This window comes from Mchenga conophoros, linkage group LG11 (assembly GCF_057382185.1).
Source record: "Mchenga conophoros isolate Kocher_MC1m ecotype Shallow Benthic linkage group LG11, M_conophoros_male_GT1.1, whole genome shotgun sequence".
Classification (NCBI taxonomy): domain Eukaryota; kingdom Metazoa; phylum Chordata; class Actinopteri; order Cichliformes; family Cichlidae; genus Mchenga; species Mchenga conophoros.
Window position 1 is genome coordinate 20,367,648 of NC_140536.1, and position 20,249 is coordinate 20,387,896.

General features: G+C 41.2%; 1 protein-coding gene across 1 annotated transcript; it reads right to left on the reverse strand.

Moving 5' to 3' along the window:
• Positions 1–7,080: 7,080 nt before the first annotated feature.
• On the reverse strand, positions 7,081–20,084 carry LOC146563985 (uncharacterized). Its single transcript, XM_085291399.1, has 9 exons — positions 19,913–20,084; positions 19,521–19,578; positions 14,754–15,101; positions 13,305–13,571; positions 11,856–12,143; positions 11,392–11,505; positions 11,158–11,216; positions 9,172–11,061; positions 7,081–8,778 (listed from the first exon to the last, which is right to left on the reverse strand). The coding sequence occupies exons 2-9, from the start codon at positions 19,558–19,560 to the stop codon at positions 8,749–8,751; spliced, it is 3,036 nt and encodes a 1,011-aa protein (XP_085147525.1). The 5' UTR covers positions 19,561–19,578; positions 19,913–20,084; the 3' UTR covers positions 7,081–8,748.
• Positions 20,085–20,249: the final 165 nt, after the last annotated feature.

Below are 20,249 nucleotides of genomic sequence, written 5' to 3' on the forward strand. Positions count from 1 at the left end.
ATCAGTAACACACTACAACGGCAGGGAATCAAATCCCGCAGTGCCAGACGTGTTCCGCTGCTGAAGCCAGTGCATGTCCAGGCCCGTCTGAAGTTTGCCAGAGAGCACATGGATGATACAGCAGAGGATTGGGAGAATGTCATGTGGTCAGATGAAACCAAAGTAGAACTTTTTGATATAAACTCAACTCGTCGTGTTTGGAGGAAGAAGAATACTGAGTTGCATCCCAAGAACACCATACCTACTGTGAAGCATGGGGGTGGAAACATCATGCTATGGGGCTGTTTTTCTGCCAAGGGGACAGGACGACTGATCCGTGTTAAGGACAGAATGAATGGGGCCATGTATCGTGAGATTTTGAGCCAAAACCTCCTTCCATCAGTGAGAACTTTGAAGATGAAACGAGGCTGGGTCTTCCAACATGACAATGATCCAAAACACACCGCCCGGGCAACAAAGGAGTGGCTCCGTAAGAAGCATTTGAAAGTCCTGGAGTGGCCTAGCCAGTCTCCAGACCTCAACCCCATAGAAAATCTGTGGCGGGAGTTGAAAGTCCGTGTTGCTCGGCGACAGCCCCAAAACATCACTGCTCTCGAGAAGATCTGCATGGAGGAATGGGCCAAAATACCAGCTACTGTGTGTGCAAACCTGGTAAAGACCTATAGTAAACGTTTGACCTCTGTTATTGCCAACAAAGGTTATGTTACAAAGTATTGAGTTGTATTTTTGTTATTGACCAAATACTTATTTTCCACCCTGATTTACGAATAAATTCTTTACAAATCCTACCATGTGAATTCATGGATTTTTTTTCACATTCTGTCTCTCACAGTTGAAGTGTACCTCTGGTGCAAATTACTGACCTCTGTCATCATTTTAGGTGGGGAAACTTGCACAATCGGTGGCTGACTAAATGCTTTTTTGCCCCACTGTGTGTGTGTGTGTGTGTGTGTGTGTGTGTGTGTATGTATGTATAACCATACAAGGCTATTTCAACTGTCTTAACCTCCAGATGTTTCCTGTTGATTTGCACTTCTTATGCTTATCTTTAGTACATTGTGTCCGAACTGTTGCTATATAGGCACAAATGCAGTTACGAGCAAAATATATATATATCTCCTCTAAACTAAAACTTAATCTAGTCTTATTTGTGTCTGTAAGCTTGTTTGCATTGGCCTTCTTGCGCTCTCAGTCACTTACACAATATGTCGGCCTGAGCACTCACGCCAGACGAAGCTTATGACCTTAAATTGGACTGAGCGCCAACTCTTCATGAGCACAATGTCTGTATAAAATGACTACGACTACGCATTTAATAAAAGTTTTAATAAAATGCCACTAATAAAAGCCATGTTAGCAATGATATATTTTCTTTCATTTCCACAGTAGGTTGAAAACCCCTCTCCAGACGCTCTTCATATTCAAATACCGTCGTAAACAGATACAACCGTGGTACCATAAGCTTATGCTTTGTCTTTGTCTTTAAGTAGTAACATGGTGTTTACACTGACTCCTACATTTGTGTGGCCTAACCTATTTTCTTATTTTCTTGGTTAAGATTAGTAGTGTTCAGGGGTTGAGTTGTATTGAACTAAGAGTAATTGCTACTGGTATCACCCTAATGTTATGTTCTTTCTTCTGTTGCCAAGCCAACTGTTAAAACACTATTATACTCCTTTCCAGTGCAGCGTGTTTCATCACTGACGTATGCTGTGGTGCATATCAAACAACTGGTAAGATGTAGGCTAATTTAAAAGCACTATTGATTTTTCTCCATTGTAACCTGAAGCCATGTTTTATTACTTTATCTAAATCAACATGTCCCTCTAGTAAAACTGGATCCCTACTTCACTGTCTCATGTTTTTTACTATTATAAAGAAAGAGTGTGTGTGTGTGTGTGTGTGTGTATATATATATATATATATACATGACAAAATACATTTTCTGTCTTTTTTATTTATTTGGTGTTCAAATCAATATAAAAACATTTTAAGAAAATACTTGAATAATGTTGTCATTAACGTTTTGTATTTAAGATTAAAGTTGTGACTAAGGTCTTTGCCAACAAATCGTCCTCGACTTTCTGCATACTGCCGTCAGAAATATATAATTAATTACTGGAACACAGATAAATTTATTGCAGCTGACTAATCTGTCACTCAAGACCAGTCTTGGTTCCTACTGTGGGTGTAAAAGATATATTTAGAGTTTAAAAGTAGTCACTGCTTCTGCCGAGCCCAAATAAGTAGGTCGTCACATCCATATCAAATAACATGCTGTTTTTAACAAGAATATATATACATGTACATAAGAGTCTGATTGTTAACATGCGGTAAAACTATAGAGGATACAAACTCTATGAACTTGAGAACGGTGGCATCATTAAGCTTGTGTGTTCAGCAGGTTCTTTATTTTATTGTTCCCTGCCAACACGTGAACTGATATAGTAGCATATCACACAGTGCAGCTGTGAAGTACCTTTCCTTGAGTACATACTGTACATTATAACTGCCGTCAAGACTCTTTGATAAGTCGAAATGAACAATCCCCATTGCTTTTATACTGGTCAGGCATAAATAACCACCTAAAGAAACAAAGTCTAAAGACTTCCTGGCATCTGGTTAACAGGGAGGGCCTGTTTTTGGTTGTGTTTGCAACTCATGCTTTGTAGTCACAAGAAAAGTAGGGCAGTGGCATAAACCAGTCCAGGAGAATGCAGTCCATCCAGCTGGTAGCATGCAAACACAGTAACCAAGTGAAGGATCTGTTCTGTGGGGTATTTAAAGCTCCACTGACAGCCCTTTGATTGAAAGTATGTGGGACTTTACTTTCCGTGCTTGATGAACACATTCTTACTCCCAAATTGTCACACACAAAGTCATAGTCAGGACCTTTTTTGCTGTCATTTCAAAGCACTAGTATTACATTAACATAGTTTCCGAAAATTACTATAAAGACTCTAAAGTCTCTGGACTTCCACCTGGATGACAAGAGTTTTCCTGCCGAGTGTTGAACCACTATTCTTAGCCTGCGTTAGCTGTGTGACAAGTTGGAAATGAGACCGCTCTGCTGTATTTAATTACGCTGCTATTGCAATACAGGCTTACTGTACCCTACCTCACACTGGTTTTCAAAGGAGTTGGCTACAGTGATCTGCTAGAAAAACGCAAAGTCTCCGAGTTCTATTTTTACAGCTTATCCCATGATAAACTGTGCAACATGGAGAACGGCAGAAAGAAAAACAAAACTTCTGTGAACGCTGTGGCTGCAGGTTTACCTCCACATTCATCATCTGGTCCCCATCACCGCCACCTGGTATGCTTGGAAGTCTGAATTTGAACTATTTTAAGATCTGTGTTATTTTACTGCATATATTTCCTCATACTTTGAATGACACTTCTTCAGAAAGAAGAAATATCACAACCTTTCTCTTAAAGTTGAACTTGCTCAAAGTTCATGTATTTGAAATCATGTGCAAACTTCTGTTCTGACTCTGTTCACTAACTCTATGACTACTTTCTGCTTGTGCACACTACATTTTGGCATTTACTTTTTCCTCTGCAAATGTCACTTGTGGCCATTATATATATACAGTCAGCCTTGCTTTACAGTTTTTCTCACTTGCTTTGGCTCAGTTCTCAGATGATCCCTGATGCTGGCCACAGCGTGATAGTTTTACTCTGCAAAATATAAGCAATCACATGCAGAAAACAACATCTAACTGTCAAAATATAGTTGATCTAGACACTTTTGTTCCATGCAGTGTTTTGTGCATTTTCTTTTTATTTCTGGCATTATCCTGTGTTGTATGAACATTCTCATTAGCCTCCTCGTTAGGCAAGTGTGCATTGTTTGCAAAGCAGGAAATAACACTTTGTCTCCTAAAATGGGCCTCTGAAGAGCATTCAGTGTAGATCACATTAGCATTCTCAAAAAAAAATTTCTCAGAAAAATAATAGTCTGCTATCGCAGCTATTCACTACCAGAGAGAACATGTGGGACAAAAGTCACTCTGAAAAAATATCTGAACATTATGAACACCGTGGTTCACACAGTCTCAAAAGGACTCTTTTTTTTTTAGTTTGGTTAGTTATTCAGTAACATAAGACTCGATTTTGACACATGAATTAATGGTTGCAGCTTATCTTATCTAGTATTTTGCTGCATGTAGCCAATGACTTCAAAAATCTTTCAAGAAAAGTGCCAAAACAATAGAGAAATACTCTAATTTCTAATATTTCAAGCCACTCTTCGCTGCGATGAAGACTTAATTCCACCTAGAAGTATGTCTTCAAGGAGCGTTTGTGCCTAGAAAATGATTGGAAAGGTTTTTAAATACAAATTATATGGATCAAAAAGCATTGTGTTAAAGAGCTCTCTCTCTAGCAAGTATCTGCAGTGCTGCATGTTTCACTGTTCTTGGCTCACAAGTAGTTTTACTGAGTTGCGCATCTGCTCAGTTTTGCACAATCATCTTTCTTTTTTTCTGCTGATGTTGGATTTTTCACAACTTAATTATGAGAACTATCTGCACAACAACTCGAAGAATCTGCTTTTTCTGAACACCAAAGATGAATGTGCACTTACTTCTGGGTACCTCCCACTCCTGGTTGCAGCTTGCATACAAGGAACCTATGTTTCATTTGAAAATGTTGTACACGTTAAGTTTGGTGTCATTCTAGCAGACGGTGACATTTATGTTCAGTTTCATAACCCATGCACTATTCTTAGCATCTCTAATGAACATTTAAGGTAAAGCTCTAAACTATAGGTTATTTCTACCCTGAAACTTCTGCTTCAAAAAAGGGAAGTGTCCATGAATGTGTCTGTCTTCTTATAGAAGAGTATTCACGACAAATAGATTTTTTTTCATTGCTGTCTGTTTATGCCACAGAAGATTTGTTGAATAGGTTTTAAGATACAGAATTTCTACAATGATTCAGGCTTGTTTTGGATTTACGTTACTGTGAAAATATCAATAAAACAATCTGCTTTTATTTGATAGCAAAAGCATGGCGAAAATATTAAACACAGCACGATATGCTCAATTGATCAAACTGAAGATTACGCTGATACACAAAAGTCTGTGAAGTTATTGTATTTGATATGTATCCCAGAAGGCAGCAGGCACCCTTATACTTCTGTAAACAAGTCTGTGACAATTAAGGATATTCCTAATGCTGTATATTGAGCTTTTTTTTTTATTATTGTGTTTTAATTTTCTTAGCTGGACCACAGACAAAAATTACTTTGCCTTTGGCTTGCATTTAATTTCAGCACACATTGTCACAGTTGCACAGATGGCGAAGGCCTTGAGGAGGAAGAAAAGTGGTAGAAAGCGATCAATAGAAGCGAAAAAAAAAACTTCTCACATGGCTCCCCCTTGTGGGTTAGGTGGAGGCATGGAGTCTGTAGTTGACACAGTGCAGTTTTGACTTATGATTTACATTTTAGACGCTCCCGTCTAGAGAAATTTACAGCTAGTGAACTGCTGGGGATTCACTGTCCTGGTCAAGGACATTTTCCAAGGATAGATGACTGTGGGACAGTCTAGAGTCATAAATTTAGACTCATAGCCTTTTTCAGTTATCCTGTGTGCAAAGTTTAATCATAAATTTGTTTCATTTCGTATTCCTCTGACACTCATATTCACATGCTGTTTCACCGAAGGGGTCAGCGCACAGCAGCAGGGGTTCAGTGTTTTGCCCAAGGACACTTTGAGAGGGATGAACAGCATTGATCTCAACGGGCTTTGCAGCTCATCTCAATGATCATACAGTCTTATGAGGACTGCCGTGCCTGGCCTCTTTCTTTCGCCTTGTGCTGGAATAAATCACCATCAATGCTGTGAACAAAAGAAAGGAGGTATCATCAATTTTTATTCACTCTGAGAGGTTACTTAATTGAACTAAATTTGGTCTGGGCTTTATGGCCATTCCCCTGTTATTTCCAAACTATAAAATGTCATCAAATATACAAAAAATATGCATGCCTGCTGAGCTGCGCTGAATTTAAATTAAGATTGGATTAGGATTGTATTGGCCATCTTGTGGCATTAAGGTTTTCTGTGCAAATCTACTGCAGTCTCCTGAGTAAAATCAACACTGGCTCTCTACACACTTGAGTCAGGAAAGCTCGCTGCTGCAATTTGACACACTCCACAACGAGCATTCGTCAATACAGAAAAATGCCCTCTTTGCACACACAGCACTTGAGCTATGTTTTCCTTTAATTTATGCCACCAAAGGCGTGCGTAAACAATTACAATTACTTGCGGCAGTCACAGTAAATCACTTTAAATCAGTATACTAAAACAACACGAGCAGATTTACATGAAAATTGGCCCAGGGAAGGTGGCGACATAAGCTTTTGAGGTTTACTGTGCTGCGTGTTCGAAGACTCCAGAATGTCTTGCAATTTCCATTGAGCTGTTTAGGAAATAAACAACACACATCCCTCCAAAGATAGCAGGAGTAGCATAGTATACAAAGTACTTCATTTGTAAAACCGCTCCAAACTTTTCATAAATCACAGCTTTCATCTGGAACTGGTAGGCAATGGTGTAACCTATTCTGGTACCAGGTACTCAAATGCACTCCATCTCCACTCATTACAGTGCTAGACTACCGTGAAGTGTCTCCAATAGTGAGCAGCAGGCCTGTTCATCAGAGGTGACGTACAAGTGGGAGCAGGGGATTGGGAGACTGATGGAGCTGTGATCCAAACACACACTCCGCACCTCCACAGCAAGCCGAAGGAACAGATTTATCTGAGCAGAATCAACAACAGCACTCGGTATACACAGGCGCCATGAATAATTAGCACTATAGACACAGTGAGCAGAAATATGGCTAGACTGCAAACAGCTCTGTGATACAGAAGAACACCAGAATAAATAGGCGCTTATATGGATTGACTTACTGTCAACATCCATGCATACAGGAGGTATTTTTGCACTGGAAATCCAAAATCCTCATGTGTTTGTGGGGGTGCATTTGGCTGTGAACAGTCCTTGAAAAGTGTTGTCTAGCGCGATGGCAGCGAGATGACAAACGCAGTAGCAAAATATCTTTATTTTTATTGATAAAATAAAAATACAAATCTGTTCATTAGTCCCAAATATATACACATTCTTCTCATGATAAATACTGTACTTTTATCATCTCACTTGGAACATCTGTATGAACTGTTTACAAGCATTCATTTTCCAAAACAAGAACCAAAGGAATTATGGTGCTCCAGATGTCTGGTTGGAGCTTCCATATGCGCTGAGTAGTTTTTCATGTTGGTTTCAAACGCTGAGCTTATTCATTTCAATATTAAAGAACAGAGTTGGGGATATTCTGTGATTTGTATTCTTAATGCCAAATAAGTTCCAGGGGAAGAAAAGAGACTTTTCAATTTCTTAACCTGAGGCTTTGATTGACATATCCACTTTTTGTCTGCTAATAATAATAAAAAGGTCACAAATACATGCCCTGTTTTTAAAAAAAAAATCTCGTAACAGATGCATACTAGCGGTAAATGGTTTTGCTGGAGGCTCGGGATGTGACATTTTAAACCCTTTGAACTTTTAGCCAGCACAAAATTTATGTGACACAATTCATTTCCAACTTTTTGTTACACATTTGGTGCAACGCAGTGCCCGAGCTGTTGGTTCTGTTAGGAGAAACAGAACTATATCAGTATTAAATAAAACATACAAAACAACACCACCGATATCAATTAGTGCAACTTATCATCAATATAAAATTATACCCTGAGTTTAAAAAAGGGAAAAAAAAGCTAATAACGACAATCTTTCATTTTTAATGAGCCGTCTATGAACCCGTAAATTGTTACACTGCTTTTTCAGCAGAAAGTGCGGCAGCTCAGGGTTTTTTTTTTTTTTGTGCTGACCTCATTCGTGCACGGGTATGATTATTTTCCGAGTCATTTAAGTCACATAAAAGCATTTAATTAATAGGCGCCCATCCATTTGGGGGGGATCCCCCTCATAGTAAGCAGAGCATTATTTCCCAGTACCACTGGAGCGAATCCCTTTAATTGAGAAGTGTCATAAGAGGCATCTGTAAACAGAAGGCACAAAATAAATAGCTCCAAGTAAATCAAGACCACCCCTGCTGCTAATTTCATCATTCATGACTGCTCCCAGGGGCCGAGTCCATCTTGTGCAGGGTCCTTTCTCATTTATTGTTTGTCATTACTGGCTCAGGTAGTCACGGATATTCACGCAGCTACCTCGTGTGCATTTTATTTGGGCAGTTTAGTTGTTTAGTGCTGCTGATAAATAGATGAGAGGACATGAACTTCTTCAGGTCCTATGGATCACTGCACTTTAAAAAACAAAAAACAAAAACAGGCCCTTGGCAAATTGTGATACATGTGCTTCAGAAGTACAAAGCAGTCCAATAACTGGGTGTGGGACACAGTTATTGTATTTCCAAAGGTTTGTTGATTATGGAGCTTTGTAGTAAGTGTAATTTTTTCCCCTTAAAAAGGGTAGCTCGAACCTCCTTTAAGATAATTTCTAATATCTTTTCAGAAAACATTTCTCACCCCAGTCTTCGTTTTTTTTTTTTCCATAAAAAAATAACTGATTTCAGGAGTCAGTTATGACAGCGTTTGACAGCTTTTTAAAGTGCTAAACCCCGTGCAGTCAGTCTTGCTTGGTGGTATATTGGATCTCGTCTGTCGGCTGTTTGTTCACAGGACAGTTGCAGAGTGTAGTTTGCTGACATCTGTCATCATCTTGGTCTCCCTCTGTGAGCCTGTTGCTGGAGACACACAACAAGCCCTTCATTGCCGATGTGACACACACAGACACCAAAAAAAAGCAGGACACCTGACACACAATGCTACTTTAAAAACTGCCACAATGTCACAAACACTCGAGACTAAATACAATTTTACAGCACTGACAAACACTGTCAACCCAAAAATTGCAACACTTTTTAAGACTGACTGTCAAGCATCTTTCAAAAAAGACTGAGGCAGCAACTGTTGAGCAGACAGTGAAAGAAGGAGCAGGCCTCGTATAAATGCAAGTACGCAGGAAGCAGGACAACACAGGCACAAAAGTGCACGTCAGAGACAGCCGCATGCTGGAAATCTGCAATATCAAACATATGGCAGCTGTTGGCTGCTATCGTGCTGTGTCTCACACTCACCTGCCTTTGGTGAGCTAAGTGGGCAGGCTGCCCATGGCCATGAGCATGAGCGTGGCCGTGCCTGTGTGCGGTGACATGCATGTGGCCATTCCGAGGTTGGTGATGATGGTTGGTAGGCATCACGGTGTGATGGCGATGCGCATCAGGTCGCTGAGCCACTGGCATATTAACTGGAGGTCTTGGGGGCTCCGGGGCTCTACCAGGGGATTTATGGTGTTTGCGCTCTTTAGGGAGCGTTTGAAACTCTCTGAGGGGGATAACAGGAGGAGGAGTCGGTGGGTGCTGATCCCCAGCAGCTGGAGCTTGAGTCTGTGGTCCGGGGTGAAGCAGGGCAGCCTGGGTCTGCTGTCTCCGATTTTGAAATGTCTGAGCCCTTGCAGTGTGGGCTTTGAGTGCAGCCTGGGTTAGATTGCTGGGTTTTTGCTGGCTGGAGGGATATGGGGCTGGAGCAGTTCCCCTTTGGGGAGCTTGACCAGCACCATGTGTGACAGGCTGTGTCTGTGTACCCACGCCTTGTGGTGCTGTTTGAACTGGTGCTGTTTTGTTTTGCTGAGCCATGTGTGCCTGTTGAAGATGATTAGGATCAGCCAAAGCTCTTGTGTCCGCACCCTGCGGTGCAGTCAGTCCCTGTTGTATGGTGGGTCCTTGTGAGACAGCAGAGTGGCCTACAGAGGCAGTGGGAGGCAGTGCCTGGGGGTTATTGCTGTGAGTGGCTTCCTGCCTGGGGGCAGACTGGCTACGAGGCGAACCTCTGATGTCTCGCTGAGCACTTTCCCTTTGTGTGTGGGGGCTTCTCTGTGTGCGTTGTGAGGACTCGTGCTGGGTTAAAATGCCAGAGAGTACCTGCTGAAAATCAGCCGAGTGGTGCCGCAAGCGTCTGTCAGCTAATGATGCATCTTGTCTGGGTGGAGTCCTGCTACGGGAAGCAGTTTGTCTCTGAGTTCGAGGCTGAGATCTGTTTGTTGTTCTTCCTTCGCGTATGGGAGCATGGCTGGTATAGTCTGTAGTATCACTGGTGTACTCAGATGATGTCTGTCCTCTGTCTTGCGTGCCGTTGGGATACGCTGGTGTCCCTCTGAGGAAATCCCAAGACATCTGTCGACGGGAGGAACTAGGAGTGGCCTCTTGTCTTCCAGAGTTCCTGTCAGACCTCCTGTGAGACTCTGGTTCCTGGTATGTTTGTGTGTTGGCATTCCTCTGTGAAGTGTTATTACTGTTATAATGTGTGTATCCAGTCGGAATAAGTCCTGGTTGATCTTGCTGATATGCGTTTACTTGAGCATCCTGGGGGTCACTAGGATAGGGTCTGCCACTTTGCATTCTGGGATTAGACTGCCCTGCAGGCATCAGGCTGTGTTGGATTTGTGAAGCGTTATTATTGGCTGCATTGGTAAAGGGAAAAGAAATGTCTTGCTGTGTCTGTTGGCCACCAGTTGGATACGAGTTAAGATTGACATGAATGGCGGGCAACTGTGCATTGTTGTTCGGCTGGGTAGTTTGCGGCAGCGCGTTAAGGCTGACATGAACCGCCTGCGGCTGGCCGCCGCCCTGGGCAGGGCCAGTCTGTATGAGAATGTTAGGATTTTGCTGCTGTGTGTTTGGGAGTGTGTTTGTATTCTGAGCATCGGTCTGCACGAAAGCCGGGTTGTCAATGCCATTATGTGGATATGAATTGGTGTTCTGAATAGCATTGTGTAGGAGTCCATTTGTGTGCGTATGGCCATTGTGTTGGCGTGTGTCAGAGTTACGCAGCCCATTTGGCGGCAGTGTCTGCAGGTTGTCAAGGCTTTGGCGTGCAGCTCTGTATAAGCGGTCAGAGTTGTGTTGATAGAGGGGAGGGTTGGGACCTTGATCCAAATCCCTTCTACCATTAGGCTGTGGATCTGCGGGCTTAATGGAAAGACACAGAAAAAGGAAAAATGGAATGAGAACAAAAAAGAATTGTCAATAAATCAGATCTGTAGTTAAAATTTTACAGGGGCTTACCACAGGCCTTTGATTTGGGTTGGTCTTTGGAACCAGCGCAGTTTCCCTTTGTCTTAATGCTTTAATAAAACAAATAATATTGCAACATTGCAAGGAAAAATTAATGGACTACTTTTAAAGTAAAGATGCTAATAAAGACTGTGATGAAAAGTGTTTTGCTTCACAAAATATACAATAAATTTTTTAAGAGTGGACAAACACAAGGTTTGTGGTCATACACACACACGAACTCACCCTTCCTTCTTCGCACAAGAAAGAAAATGAGCACGATGAGGAGCACGATGATTAAGATGCCCAGGAAAGAGCCAATCACAATCCCCGCCACTTCCCCTCCGCTGAAGCATACGTCTGAAATAGAAGGAATGGTGTCACAGGGGGGAGAATTAATAAAGATAATGAGTCTGGAGGCTCAGACAAACAAGAGGAGGCAAAGAAAAAAATGAGACAAGAGGAGGTGAAGATTCTAAAAAAAGGAATGATAAAGTAATTGCAAAGAAAGAGGGGGGTGAGGAAACAAGTGAAAATAAAGGGATGAGTCGGGCTGGTTCACTGAATGACTTTGACCGCATTCTCAGCAGATCAATCTCCCAGGATACTTTCTGTCCCTCTCCTGTCGTGAAGACAGATATGAGGACGGAGTCCAAAACCAACTGTCATCATAATCAGTCAGAGAGAGGTCAGCGTTCACCATAACTCACCCACGATGGCAAAGACTGTGCTCTGGGTTGACGTGTTTCCAGTGATGGCGTTTCTGGCCGTGCAGGCGTATCGGCCGCTCTGATTTTTCGAATAAGTCTGAATGGTGAGCGCCCCGCTGTCCGGCGGGCTATTTGTGATAGGCTGTCCGTCGAGTTGCCAAGAGAAGAGCGCAGGAGGCAGCGAGTTAGACGTACAGGTGAGACGAGCCGTCTGTCCCACCACCACGTCCCCTCCTCCGACACACTGTTTCGGGGTGTCCTTGGTCAGCACAGGGGTGTCAGGGCCATCTGGTTTGTTGATTATTAGAGGACAAAGTTATCAGCACCAGAAAGATTTACTTCACAAGTACAATGAGCACAGTTTTATATCTCAAAAAGCAAAGGCACGGATTATATGTTCAGCTAAAGGAGTTATCATTTTGTCAATTTTATTTTAAAGACATCAAGATAAATCACTCTGGTGAACTGTCTTTAATCTTGACTGCAAGTTATTCGGCTAATGGAGTTTTGCCATACAGAAAAAATAAGAAAATGTTCTCTCTGAAGGTTATTTTTACATGTATTGCATGACTTGCATGCCTCACAGTATAATTCACTCACTGAAGTGGCAACTTTTGTATTTTTCTTCTTAAAACATGATTATAAGCTAGTACGAATCAAGTACGACTTAAATAAACATTGTGTATGTTGTTTATCGGAAATATGGATGGAATTTCTCCCACATGATGCTTGTTTCAAACCGCCATGTATTCCCAAGGACACTTTGGCAGCTTCAGTGTCAAAAGGACTGAACCACCAAGAATGCAGTTAGTGGGCAAACATTAACTACTACCCTAAACTCAGCTGGTCTGATGTCAGCACAGCTTAACTGAAGAAATGCATTAATTTAAAAAAAAGATGGAAACTATTGTAAATATTTGCTTGTTATAGTTTCCCACATGCAGGCTTTGCAGATTTATGGTTGATTTCTGTTTCTGATTACTGCCCAGTTCACCAAACTGGGAAATTGTGGTTGAAATTGAAAAACTGGCCTGAATAATTATTGGAGAAAAAAAATAAATCAAGAGATAAGGTGACATTGAAAGTAATCATTAGCTGCACTTTCAGTTTTACCAGCTGTTATCAGTCTACAGTACAGCAGCCCCTGTGAATGAATACGTCTGTGGCTACAGAGGATGGGATTTATTTCGGACACACAAAAAATACACGTTAGATCTTTGAGGACACCGATCAGAAGCATAGCAGTTGTAACATGAGAATTACTGAATTACTGTTGTGATCGAAACAAAGCCAGAAGCACAACAATAAGCTTTTGGACAATGTTCTGTGCACTCTGAGTGCACTCCAGCATACTGTATGCAGTGCAATGGGGGTAAGCAGATAAGCTACTGCTATTTGCAGTGGCTACAGCAGATTAGCTTCCTCTTGTCTTAATCACTACAAACTCACAGTAGATAGTGAGGCTCTTTGTGGCAGTTTGGGCACTGACGGGGTTGCTGGCTGTACATGTGTACTCCCCCGCATCACTCCGTCTGGCTGGGTTAATGATGAGAGAGCCACCGGAGATGGTGATCCTGGAGTCAGCAGTGACTGTTGAGCCTCCTTTGCCCCACTGGACTGTAATCTCCGTCCCAGCAGTCCATGTACAACTCAGAGACACATTTCCCCCCTCCAATGGTACTAAAGGCACAGACAAACTCACTCCGGCTACGGCATCTATGGGAAGAAAAATAAACTTTACCAAAGAGCCGCAAAAGCAGAAATGTTGAGAAAAGATTTTAAAATTAACGACTACTATAGGTATGAGCCTGAGTGTTTGAGAGAGAAAGAGAACGAGAGGGAGCTCACTTCAAAAGTTGGAGTGACAGAACAATAGAGGGCAGCTTTATGTATCTGTTGAGGATAATTTGTTGTAATCAAAGCAAGTGAGAGCTGAGAAGGGACACCGTTCAGATAGAGGCACAGATGGCGAATAAGGGGGCAGACGGTGTGAGTGGTACCCGAAATGCCTCTTGGCGAGCAGCCTAAGTTAAATAATTGGAAAAGGAGAAGAGGGGGCATACGGATGGAGGAGGAGGAAGCGGTGACTAAGAGAGAACCTCAGCAGCTACAGCAAACAAACAAAAACATTCGAGCAACTACTAAATAACTCCAATCACTCCTGTTTTTGCAGATCACCTGTGAATCAGCAGCAGGATTTATATTTTAGCATTTTGGCTGCCTTTCATTTCAAGAGGAAGCTATGAACGAGTAAGTAGGAGGCTGAGAGTCGTGCAGAAGGACGCGGCTGTTCCATGACATGAACTTGCTGTGGTGAGTTTGGAGAATGTGACCTTTCAGCAATAATAGACTAGTGCCTCTAACAATTCGGTCTCTCTGGCACCCTATTAGCACTGGTGGTAAGAAGGTTGAGAAAATCTGTACATCATCCCTGCAGCGTGGGCAGCTGACTGAAAATAAAGAGAGACCCTCAGCTGTTCGGGCTCCATTACAGTACTGAATATAAATGAATGCAAATACAGTATGTACTGTATGCAAATGCAACGCTACATTTAGACTGCTATAATATCAAACATCTAAGAGCATGAATGCTGCATATTGGATGAGTTTTAATTAGCATAAAGCCCTGAGCCACTGGCTTCATCCCCTCCTCTTTTTTCATTAATTTTACCTCGCCTACTATGGGTCACTAATTTCATTATACCTCCCAGACTAATTCTCTTACTTCCCGAATCCTCCCTCTTCTCTTTTTACTCCCTGGTATTCCTCCCTAACATTATCGCTTCCCTCAAAACCTCTCTCCCCCCACACACTCTACAAGCCCTCCACTTTCCCTTACCACCCCACTTCCCAACTCTCTCTTAAATCAACTCACAGGGGCACTTCTTTATCTCTTACCAAACACTCTCAGCTGTACTGATCCGGTGTTCACAGACAGGTTTGTGTTAGAAGTGGGAAGCACCGTTGCCTGGTAGCTCCCCGCATCCCGGAGCTGGGCACTTCCAATTCTGAGCGTGTTGGCAGTGATGGAGACCCTGCCCTGGAACTGCGGTGGTGGTTCAACCGTTGAGGTCCCTCCAGCCCACACGCCCAAAGGCCTGTTCTCATACAACCATGTGATGGTCAGGACACTTGGAAGGTTCAGCAATGTGAACACTACATCAGTACCAGTTTGAGACAACACTGGGTTTGTCTGGAAATTGATCACCACCGGTTTCTGACCCAGTACACCGACGGGGAGGAGAACTAAACAAACAATCAAAAAAAGAGAGATATTAAAGATGCAGTGCTTACAATGTTTATCATTTCAATTTAGGGTGGAGGAAATGTTTTATATTTCAAACAACGTGCAGCAGAACCTGATAAGAATGTAATCTTTTTTTACGAAAATAAATATACTAGATAGTGAAATTAGCCGTCATCATAATAGCACCTGAGGACACATGACTGTTTACATCAAATTTCAGGGTAATCCAGGCAAAGATAAGCATAAACATAAGCATAAGCATAAGCATAATAAAAATTAAATCAGTGCATCTCAGTGTTTTTGTTTTGTGACCTTCTGCAGAAATTAGAAGAGTCTAGACAAAAGAGTCTTAGAAAAAACTAAGGAATAAAATCAATGTATGGCTTTTTTATTTCTTCCTTCCTCAATAATGAGTCATCAGTTCATTCAACAAACAAGTAATTTAAAACCAACATAAACAGCAAAACGGTTCTCATACTTTGATGGTGACGCATTATAGTGTCATTTGAGAAGCTGTGGCTTCGACCAAAACCAGAGACAGATGGAGAAAGTTCAAACAACTGCCTAGCTGAAAATGGAGAGCCAGTTTAACTATTGGGAAGAAAAGTCACCCTCCAAAAAGCCAGGCGAGAGCAAGGCCATCCACTGCAACAGCCCACATTACTTAGATACTCCCACAAGGGAACGGGTCATGTTCAGGTCATTTTTCACTATGAAAAATTGGTCAAACTTATGTCTGAGCTGGATTTGGTTTCTGTTCTGTTTACAGCAACAACTAAAAAAGAAAGAAAAAAAAGAGAAAAATAAGCATCTAGTGTTGGTTACAGTAGCAAGTACTGAAAAGAGGGGATTCTCTTGAAAGTTAAAAATGCTATTAACAGTCCATGGGCAAATACACTCCCACTTTAGTAGGTACAGCTGTTTAACTGCTCATTAATACAAATGTCTAATCAGCCAATCACATGGAAGCAACACAATGCATTTGGGCAAGTAAGCACTGTCAAGACGACCTACTGAAGCTCAAACTGAACGTCACAGGAGAAAATGTGATTTAAGTGACTTTTAACATGGCATGGTTGTCGATGCTTGACTCACTGGTCTGAATATTTCAGAAACTGTTGATCTGTTGGGAGTTTCCCCACACAACCATCTCTAAACTTTACAGAAAATTATCCAAAAGAAGAGAATATCTGGTCAGCAGCAGTTTTCTGGGCAAAAATATCTTGTTAATGTCAAGAGGTCAGAGGAAAATGGTCAGGCTGCTTCGAGCTGACAGGAAGGCAACAGTGACTCAAATAAGGACTCGTTATAACCAAGGTATGCAGAAGAGCATCTCTGAATGCGTCAAACCTTGAGGCAGAAGACCACAGAGGATGCAACTCCTGTCAGCTGAGAACAGGAAAATGAGGCTGTAATTCACACAGGCTCATCAAACTTGACAACAGAAGATTAGAAACACTGACTGATGTAACGAGCTACAGTTTCTGAAGCAACAGAAAAGCATGGATCCGTTCTTCTTTGTAATAGGGTGGTGATGTTTGTGTAGTAATGCGGGGACTCCTTAGCACCAACTGAGTCAAAGCCGACCTGAGTATTGCTGCTAGTGTACCCATTTTCTGATGAGGTTAACATGTCGAAAAGCTCAAATCATCTCAAATCATCTCCAAGAATAGATGATTGGCAGCCGGGGGTCAGTCCGACTGACAATAGTTTGTTCCCTGTATTAAAATAACCAGATCTCAATTTAACAGAGCACCTCTGCAGCAGATCAGGAAATTTGCATCACGGATGTGCAACCAACAAATCTGCTGCAACTTTGTGATCATATCAATATGGACCAAAATCTTTGAGGAATGTTTCTAGCAGCTTGCTGAATCTGAAGAATTAAGGCAAGTACTAGCATAGTGTCTGGTGTGAGTCTGCATGTTTGTGTTACCGCGATATAATAATGCAGATTGGTGAATAAGAAGGGGAAAGGTGTGGGACACATCTCTGAGCATTTTTGTTTTGGGAGCAGAATGGAATAAAACGGTAACATTTCTAAATTAAAATAATAATAATGAAAACTGAAAAAAAAAATGGTATTTACAAAAATGTTTAGGTTACAGAGATGCACCTACATGTTTTTTAGAATGAAAAGAAAGCATCTGCATTTTCACTTATATGGGGTTTTGGAATACTTCTAATAGCATAGTATTCTTAAATTTGTAGTTTTACCCCAAGGATCTGAGTACATCTTTCACCACTGCAGAGGAGAAAATCTATAGATACACACAGTGGGCTCAGGGGGTAAAAACCCATTAGCAAGGTACACACTCTTTCCTTCCTCATCGATTTCACACCATGATTTTTGGATTGTAAGTGATCCCATACTAAACATCTATTTTGTGTTTTTGTTAGCCTGACTTATTGTAAGCCATGTCATAATCATATTTGCTGTCTCTCTTCACAAAATCTGTGGTGCATAAGCGATTTTTTTAAGCAACTACATTCCAAAGAAAAACGGAATTTAAGTTCTTCTGCTGTTTGCATGTTTGTCAATTTGAAATCTGCATGGGAATAAAGAAGGAAATATGTGCTTTTGTCTTTAGCTACCATTCCTCTCTGTGTGTGTTTTGTGTTAGTATTGCAGATTGAAGCTGGAAAAGCCCTGCTGAATTTTCAATGCCTTTTTTTACTGGCATATAAAGCTTCTATGCAACAACACACCAGCCAGTGATTTATAGTGAATAAATCAATATGGTCCTGATCAGTCTCGCTGGACTGCCTTTATACGATTTTCACAGGAGAGCAGAGAATAAAATGACACCAGTGAAATGGCCTGTATTCAGGTTTCCCCACTGATTTCTTAAAGACAACAAAAGTGTTTTAGGCTTTTAGGTTTGTTGTCTTCTTAAAAAAAAAAAAAAGTCAGAATAAAGGCTAATGAGTCAGAAGTGAGAAATGATAACGAGTGAAGCAGCCCAGAGCTGATGCTTTCATGTGCGGTTGGAATGATTTTACAAGGCCATTTTTACAAGGGCACCTAAAATAAGATGCATTTATGACATCATTAAGAGTTAGACTTTAATAAGTAAAGCCTGTCTAATAAATCACTATTAAAGTGATTTAGTTGGATACATGGATCTGAAATGAACTGCAGCAAAGAGTCCAGAGGCCATGCCAATTGCAGCAAAAGCGGAGTGATGATGAAACTTTCACCTGCAAACTTGTACCCAAAGAGGCTGGACTTTAAATCTGTGGGTTGCTCCAGTGGGTGTGGCGGTTTCTTTTGACAGTCCTTCTCGTTAAGTCACTTTCAGCTGAACAACATTTCTGGAGATGTAAACTAAACAGCTTCTTGTTTACCAAAGAATTTATCAGAAACGCATCCACCAAACCGCAGGCACAAGAACTGGAGAAGTGCTTTCATGAGCAGTGTAGGTTGAATGAGAACTGTGTAGAAGCAGCTGCCGATAGCAGCAAAATGAATATTTAATCATATGAAAATGTTGATACTTTAATAATTATCTCTCATGCATGAAGAACAGCCCTTAGTTAATGAACAAATTAAAATATAATTTACATTCCTGGCGCTAATTCGCTTTCAGAAGCTTGTTGCCTGATCTTTTTTGTTTTTGAGCAAAAGGTTTTCACAAACAGGAAACACAAGGCGCTAAGTGCGGCTGGCATTATTTTATATTTTTTGCTACTATCAACAAACCCCGCGAAGAAAAATCGTGTTATTCTGCCTCTGAACCTTTTCTGGGCTCACTTGTTCCTGCTGAACTCATAAATCTTTAAAAACATTTCACAAATACATAGAATCACTCCCTCTCTCTCTCTTTTTCTTAAAATACAGTAGATCTAAAACAAACAAAACAACAAGAAAAACAGAAAAAAGGAAATGTAGTTTTTTGTTTTGTTTTTTTTTAATAAAAATAACTGAAACAAGAGCAAACTTCGCCTTTCTTAGGACTTATGCAGGCGTTTGCTTTTTTATGTCATGTTTTCAAAACAATAGCCAGGTATCGATGCTACTAGTAGTCCTATTGTTCATATTATTGTTTTCAAAACCTGTAGACTCGCCCTTCCCATTAAAAGAAAAAAAAGACACTCTTCGTTCTGAATCACGAGATGAAAGCTCAGATGTTTGAGCCTGTAAGCAGGCCCTGAAGGCATCACGTCACTCAGTCGGCGCACCGACGGGAATGCAGCCGCGCAGGTTTAAGAGCGGTTAAAGGCGAGCTTTCTGCTTGAAATGCAGTTGTTTTAAAACGTGCCTGGAATACCACGGCGTCTTTTCCCCAGCCTTGTTTTCCCTCCACTCTCAGCACAGACTCAGTCGAAACTCTTTGGACTTTACAGACTTTTGTGAGCTGTTTGAACCTTGCACGCGGGACATGAGGAGAGGTGACTGTCAGTGCAAATTGTTTTACCTGCCAGCGACAAGCTGATAAGGAGCAAAGGTTGTCTCATGTCGTCAGTCAGGCCAGTCTGTTGGGAGATTAAAGCATTAAAACCTTAACTATACAAGATATATATATATATATATATATATATATATATATATATATATATATATATATATATATGCACACAATAAATGTATACATGTGTGGATATTTTTAAAAATCCCTAAAGACATTCTCTCCGGTAGCTGGGATAGGTGTGGATATTTCTTCCAATAAATGCTGTGTGGACATTTTATCATATTGTTACTGTGCTGGCTGGCTATACATCTAGTTCGGTTTACATCTGATTAATAAACTTACAAACATAAACATCTTAAATATAGTATGTAGTATAGGTTATATTATAATAGGCTTACCTCTGTATAGCCCCTTTGTCCACATATTAGTTTTGTGCTGTAAGGACGAAAACACTTGTCGGCTACTTCCTACATTTCTGTTCATACCTGTGACGGACACGCCTGTTTTCTTAAAGAAGACGCAGTCATTTGTTTGCGGTAGAATGGTCAGTGGGTGGGAAATAACTTTGAAGTAACAGCTGTTGCATTGCAGCGACACCATTTGGAGAAAGTAGATTCCTTTCACATTCATCATTCATTGGCATTTTCCTTCCGGTAGGTGATCTCAGGTCAGCACAGTGGTTAAGATGCAAGACTGAGATGCTTTAGACATGTGCAGAGGAGGGCTACCAGGGAA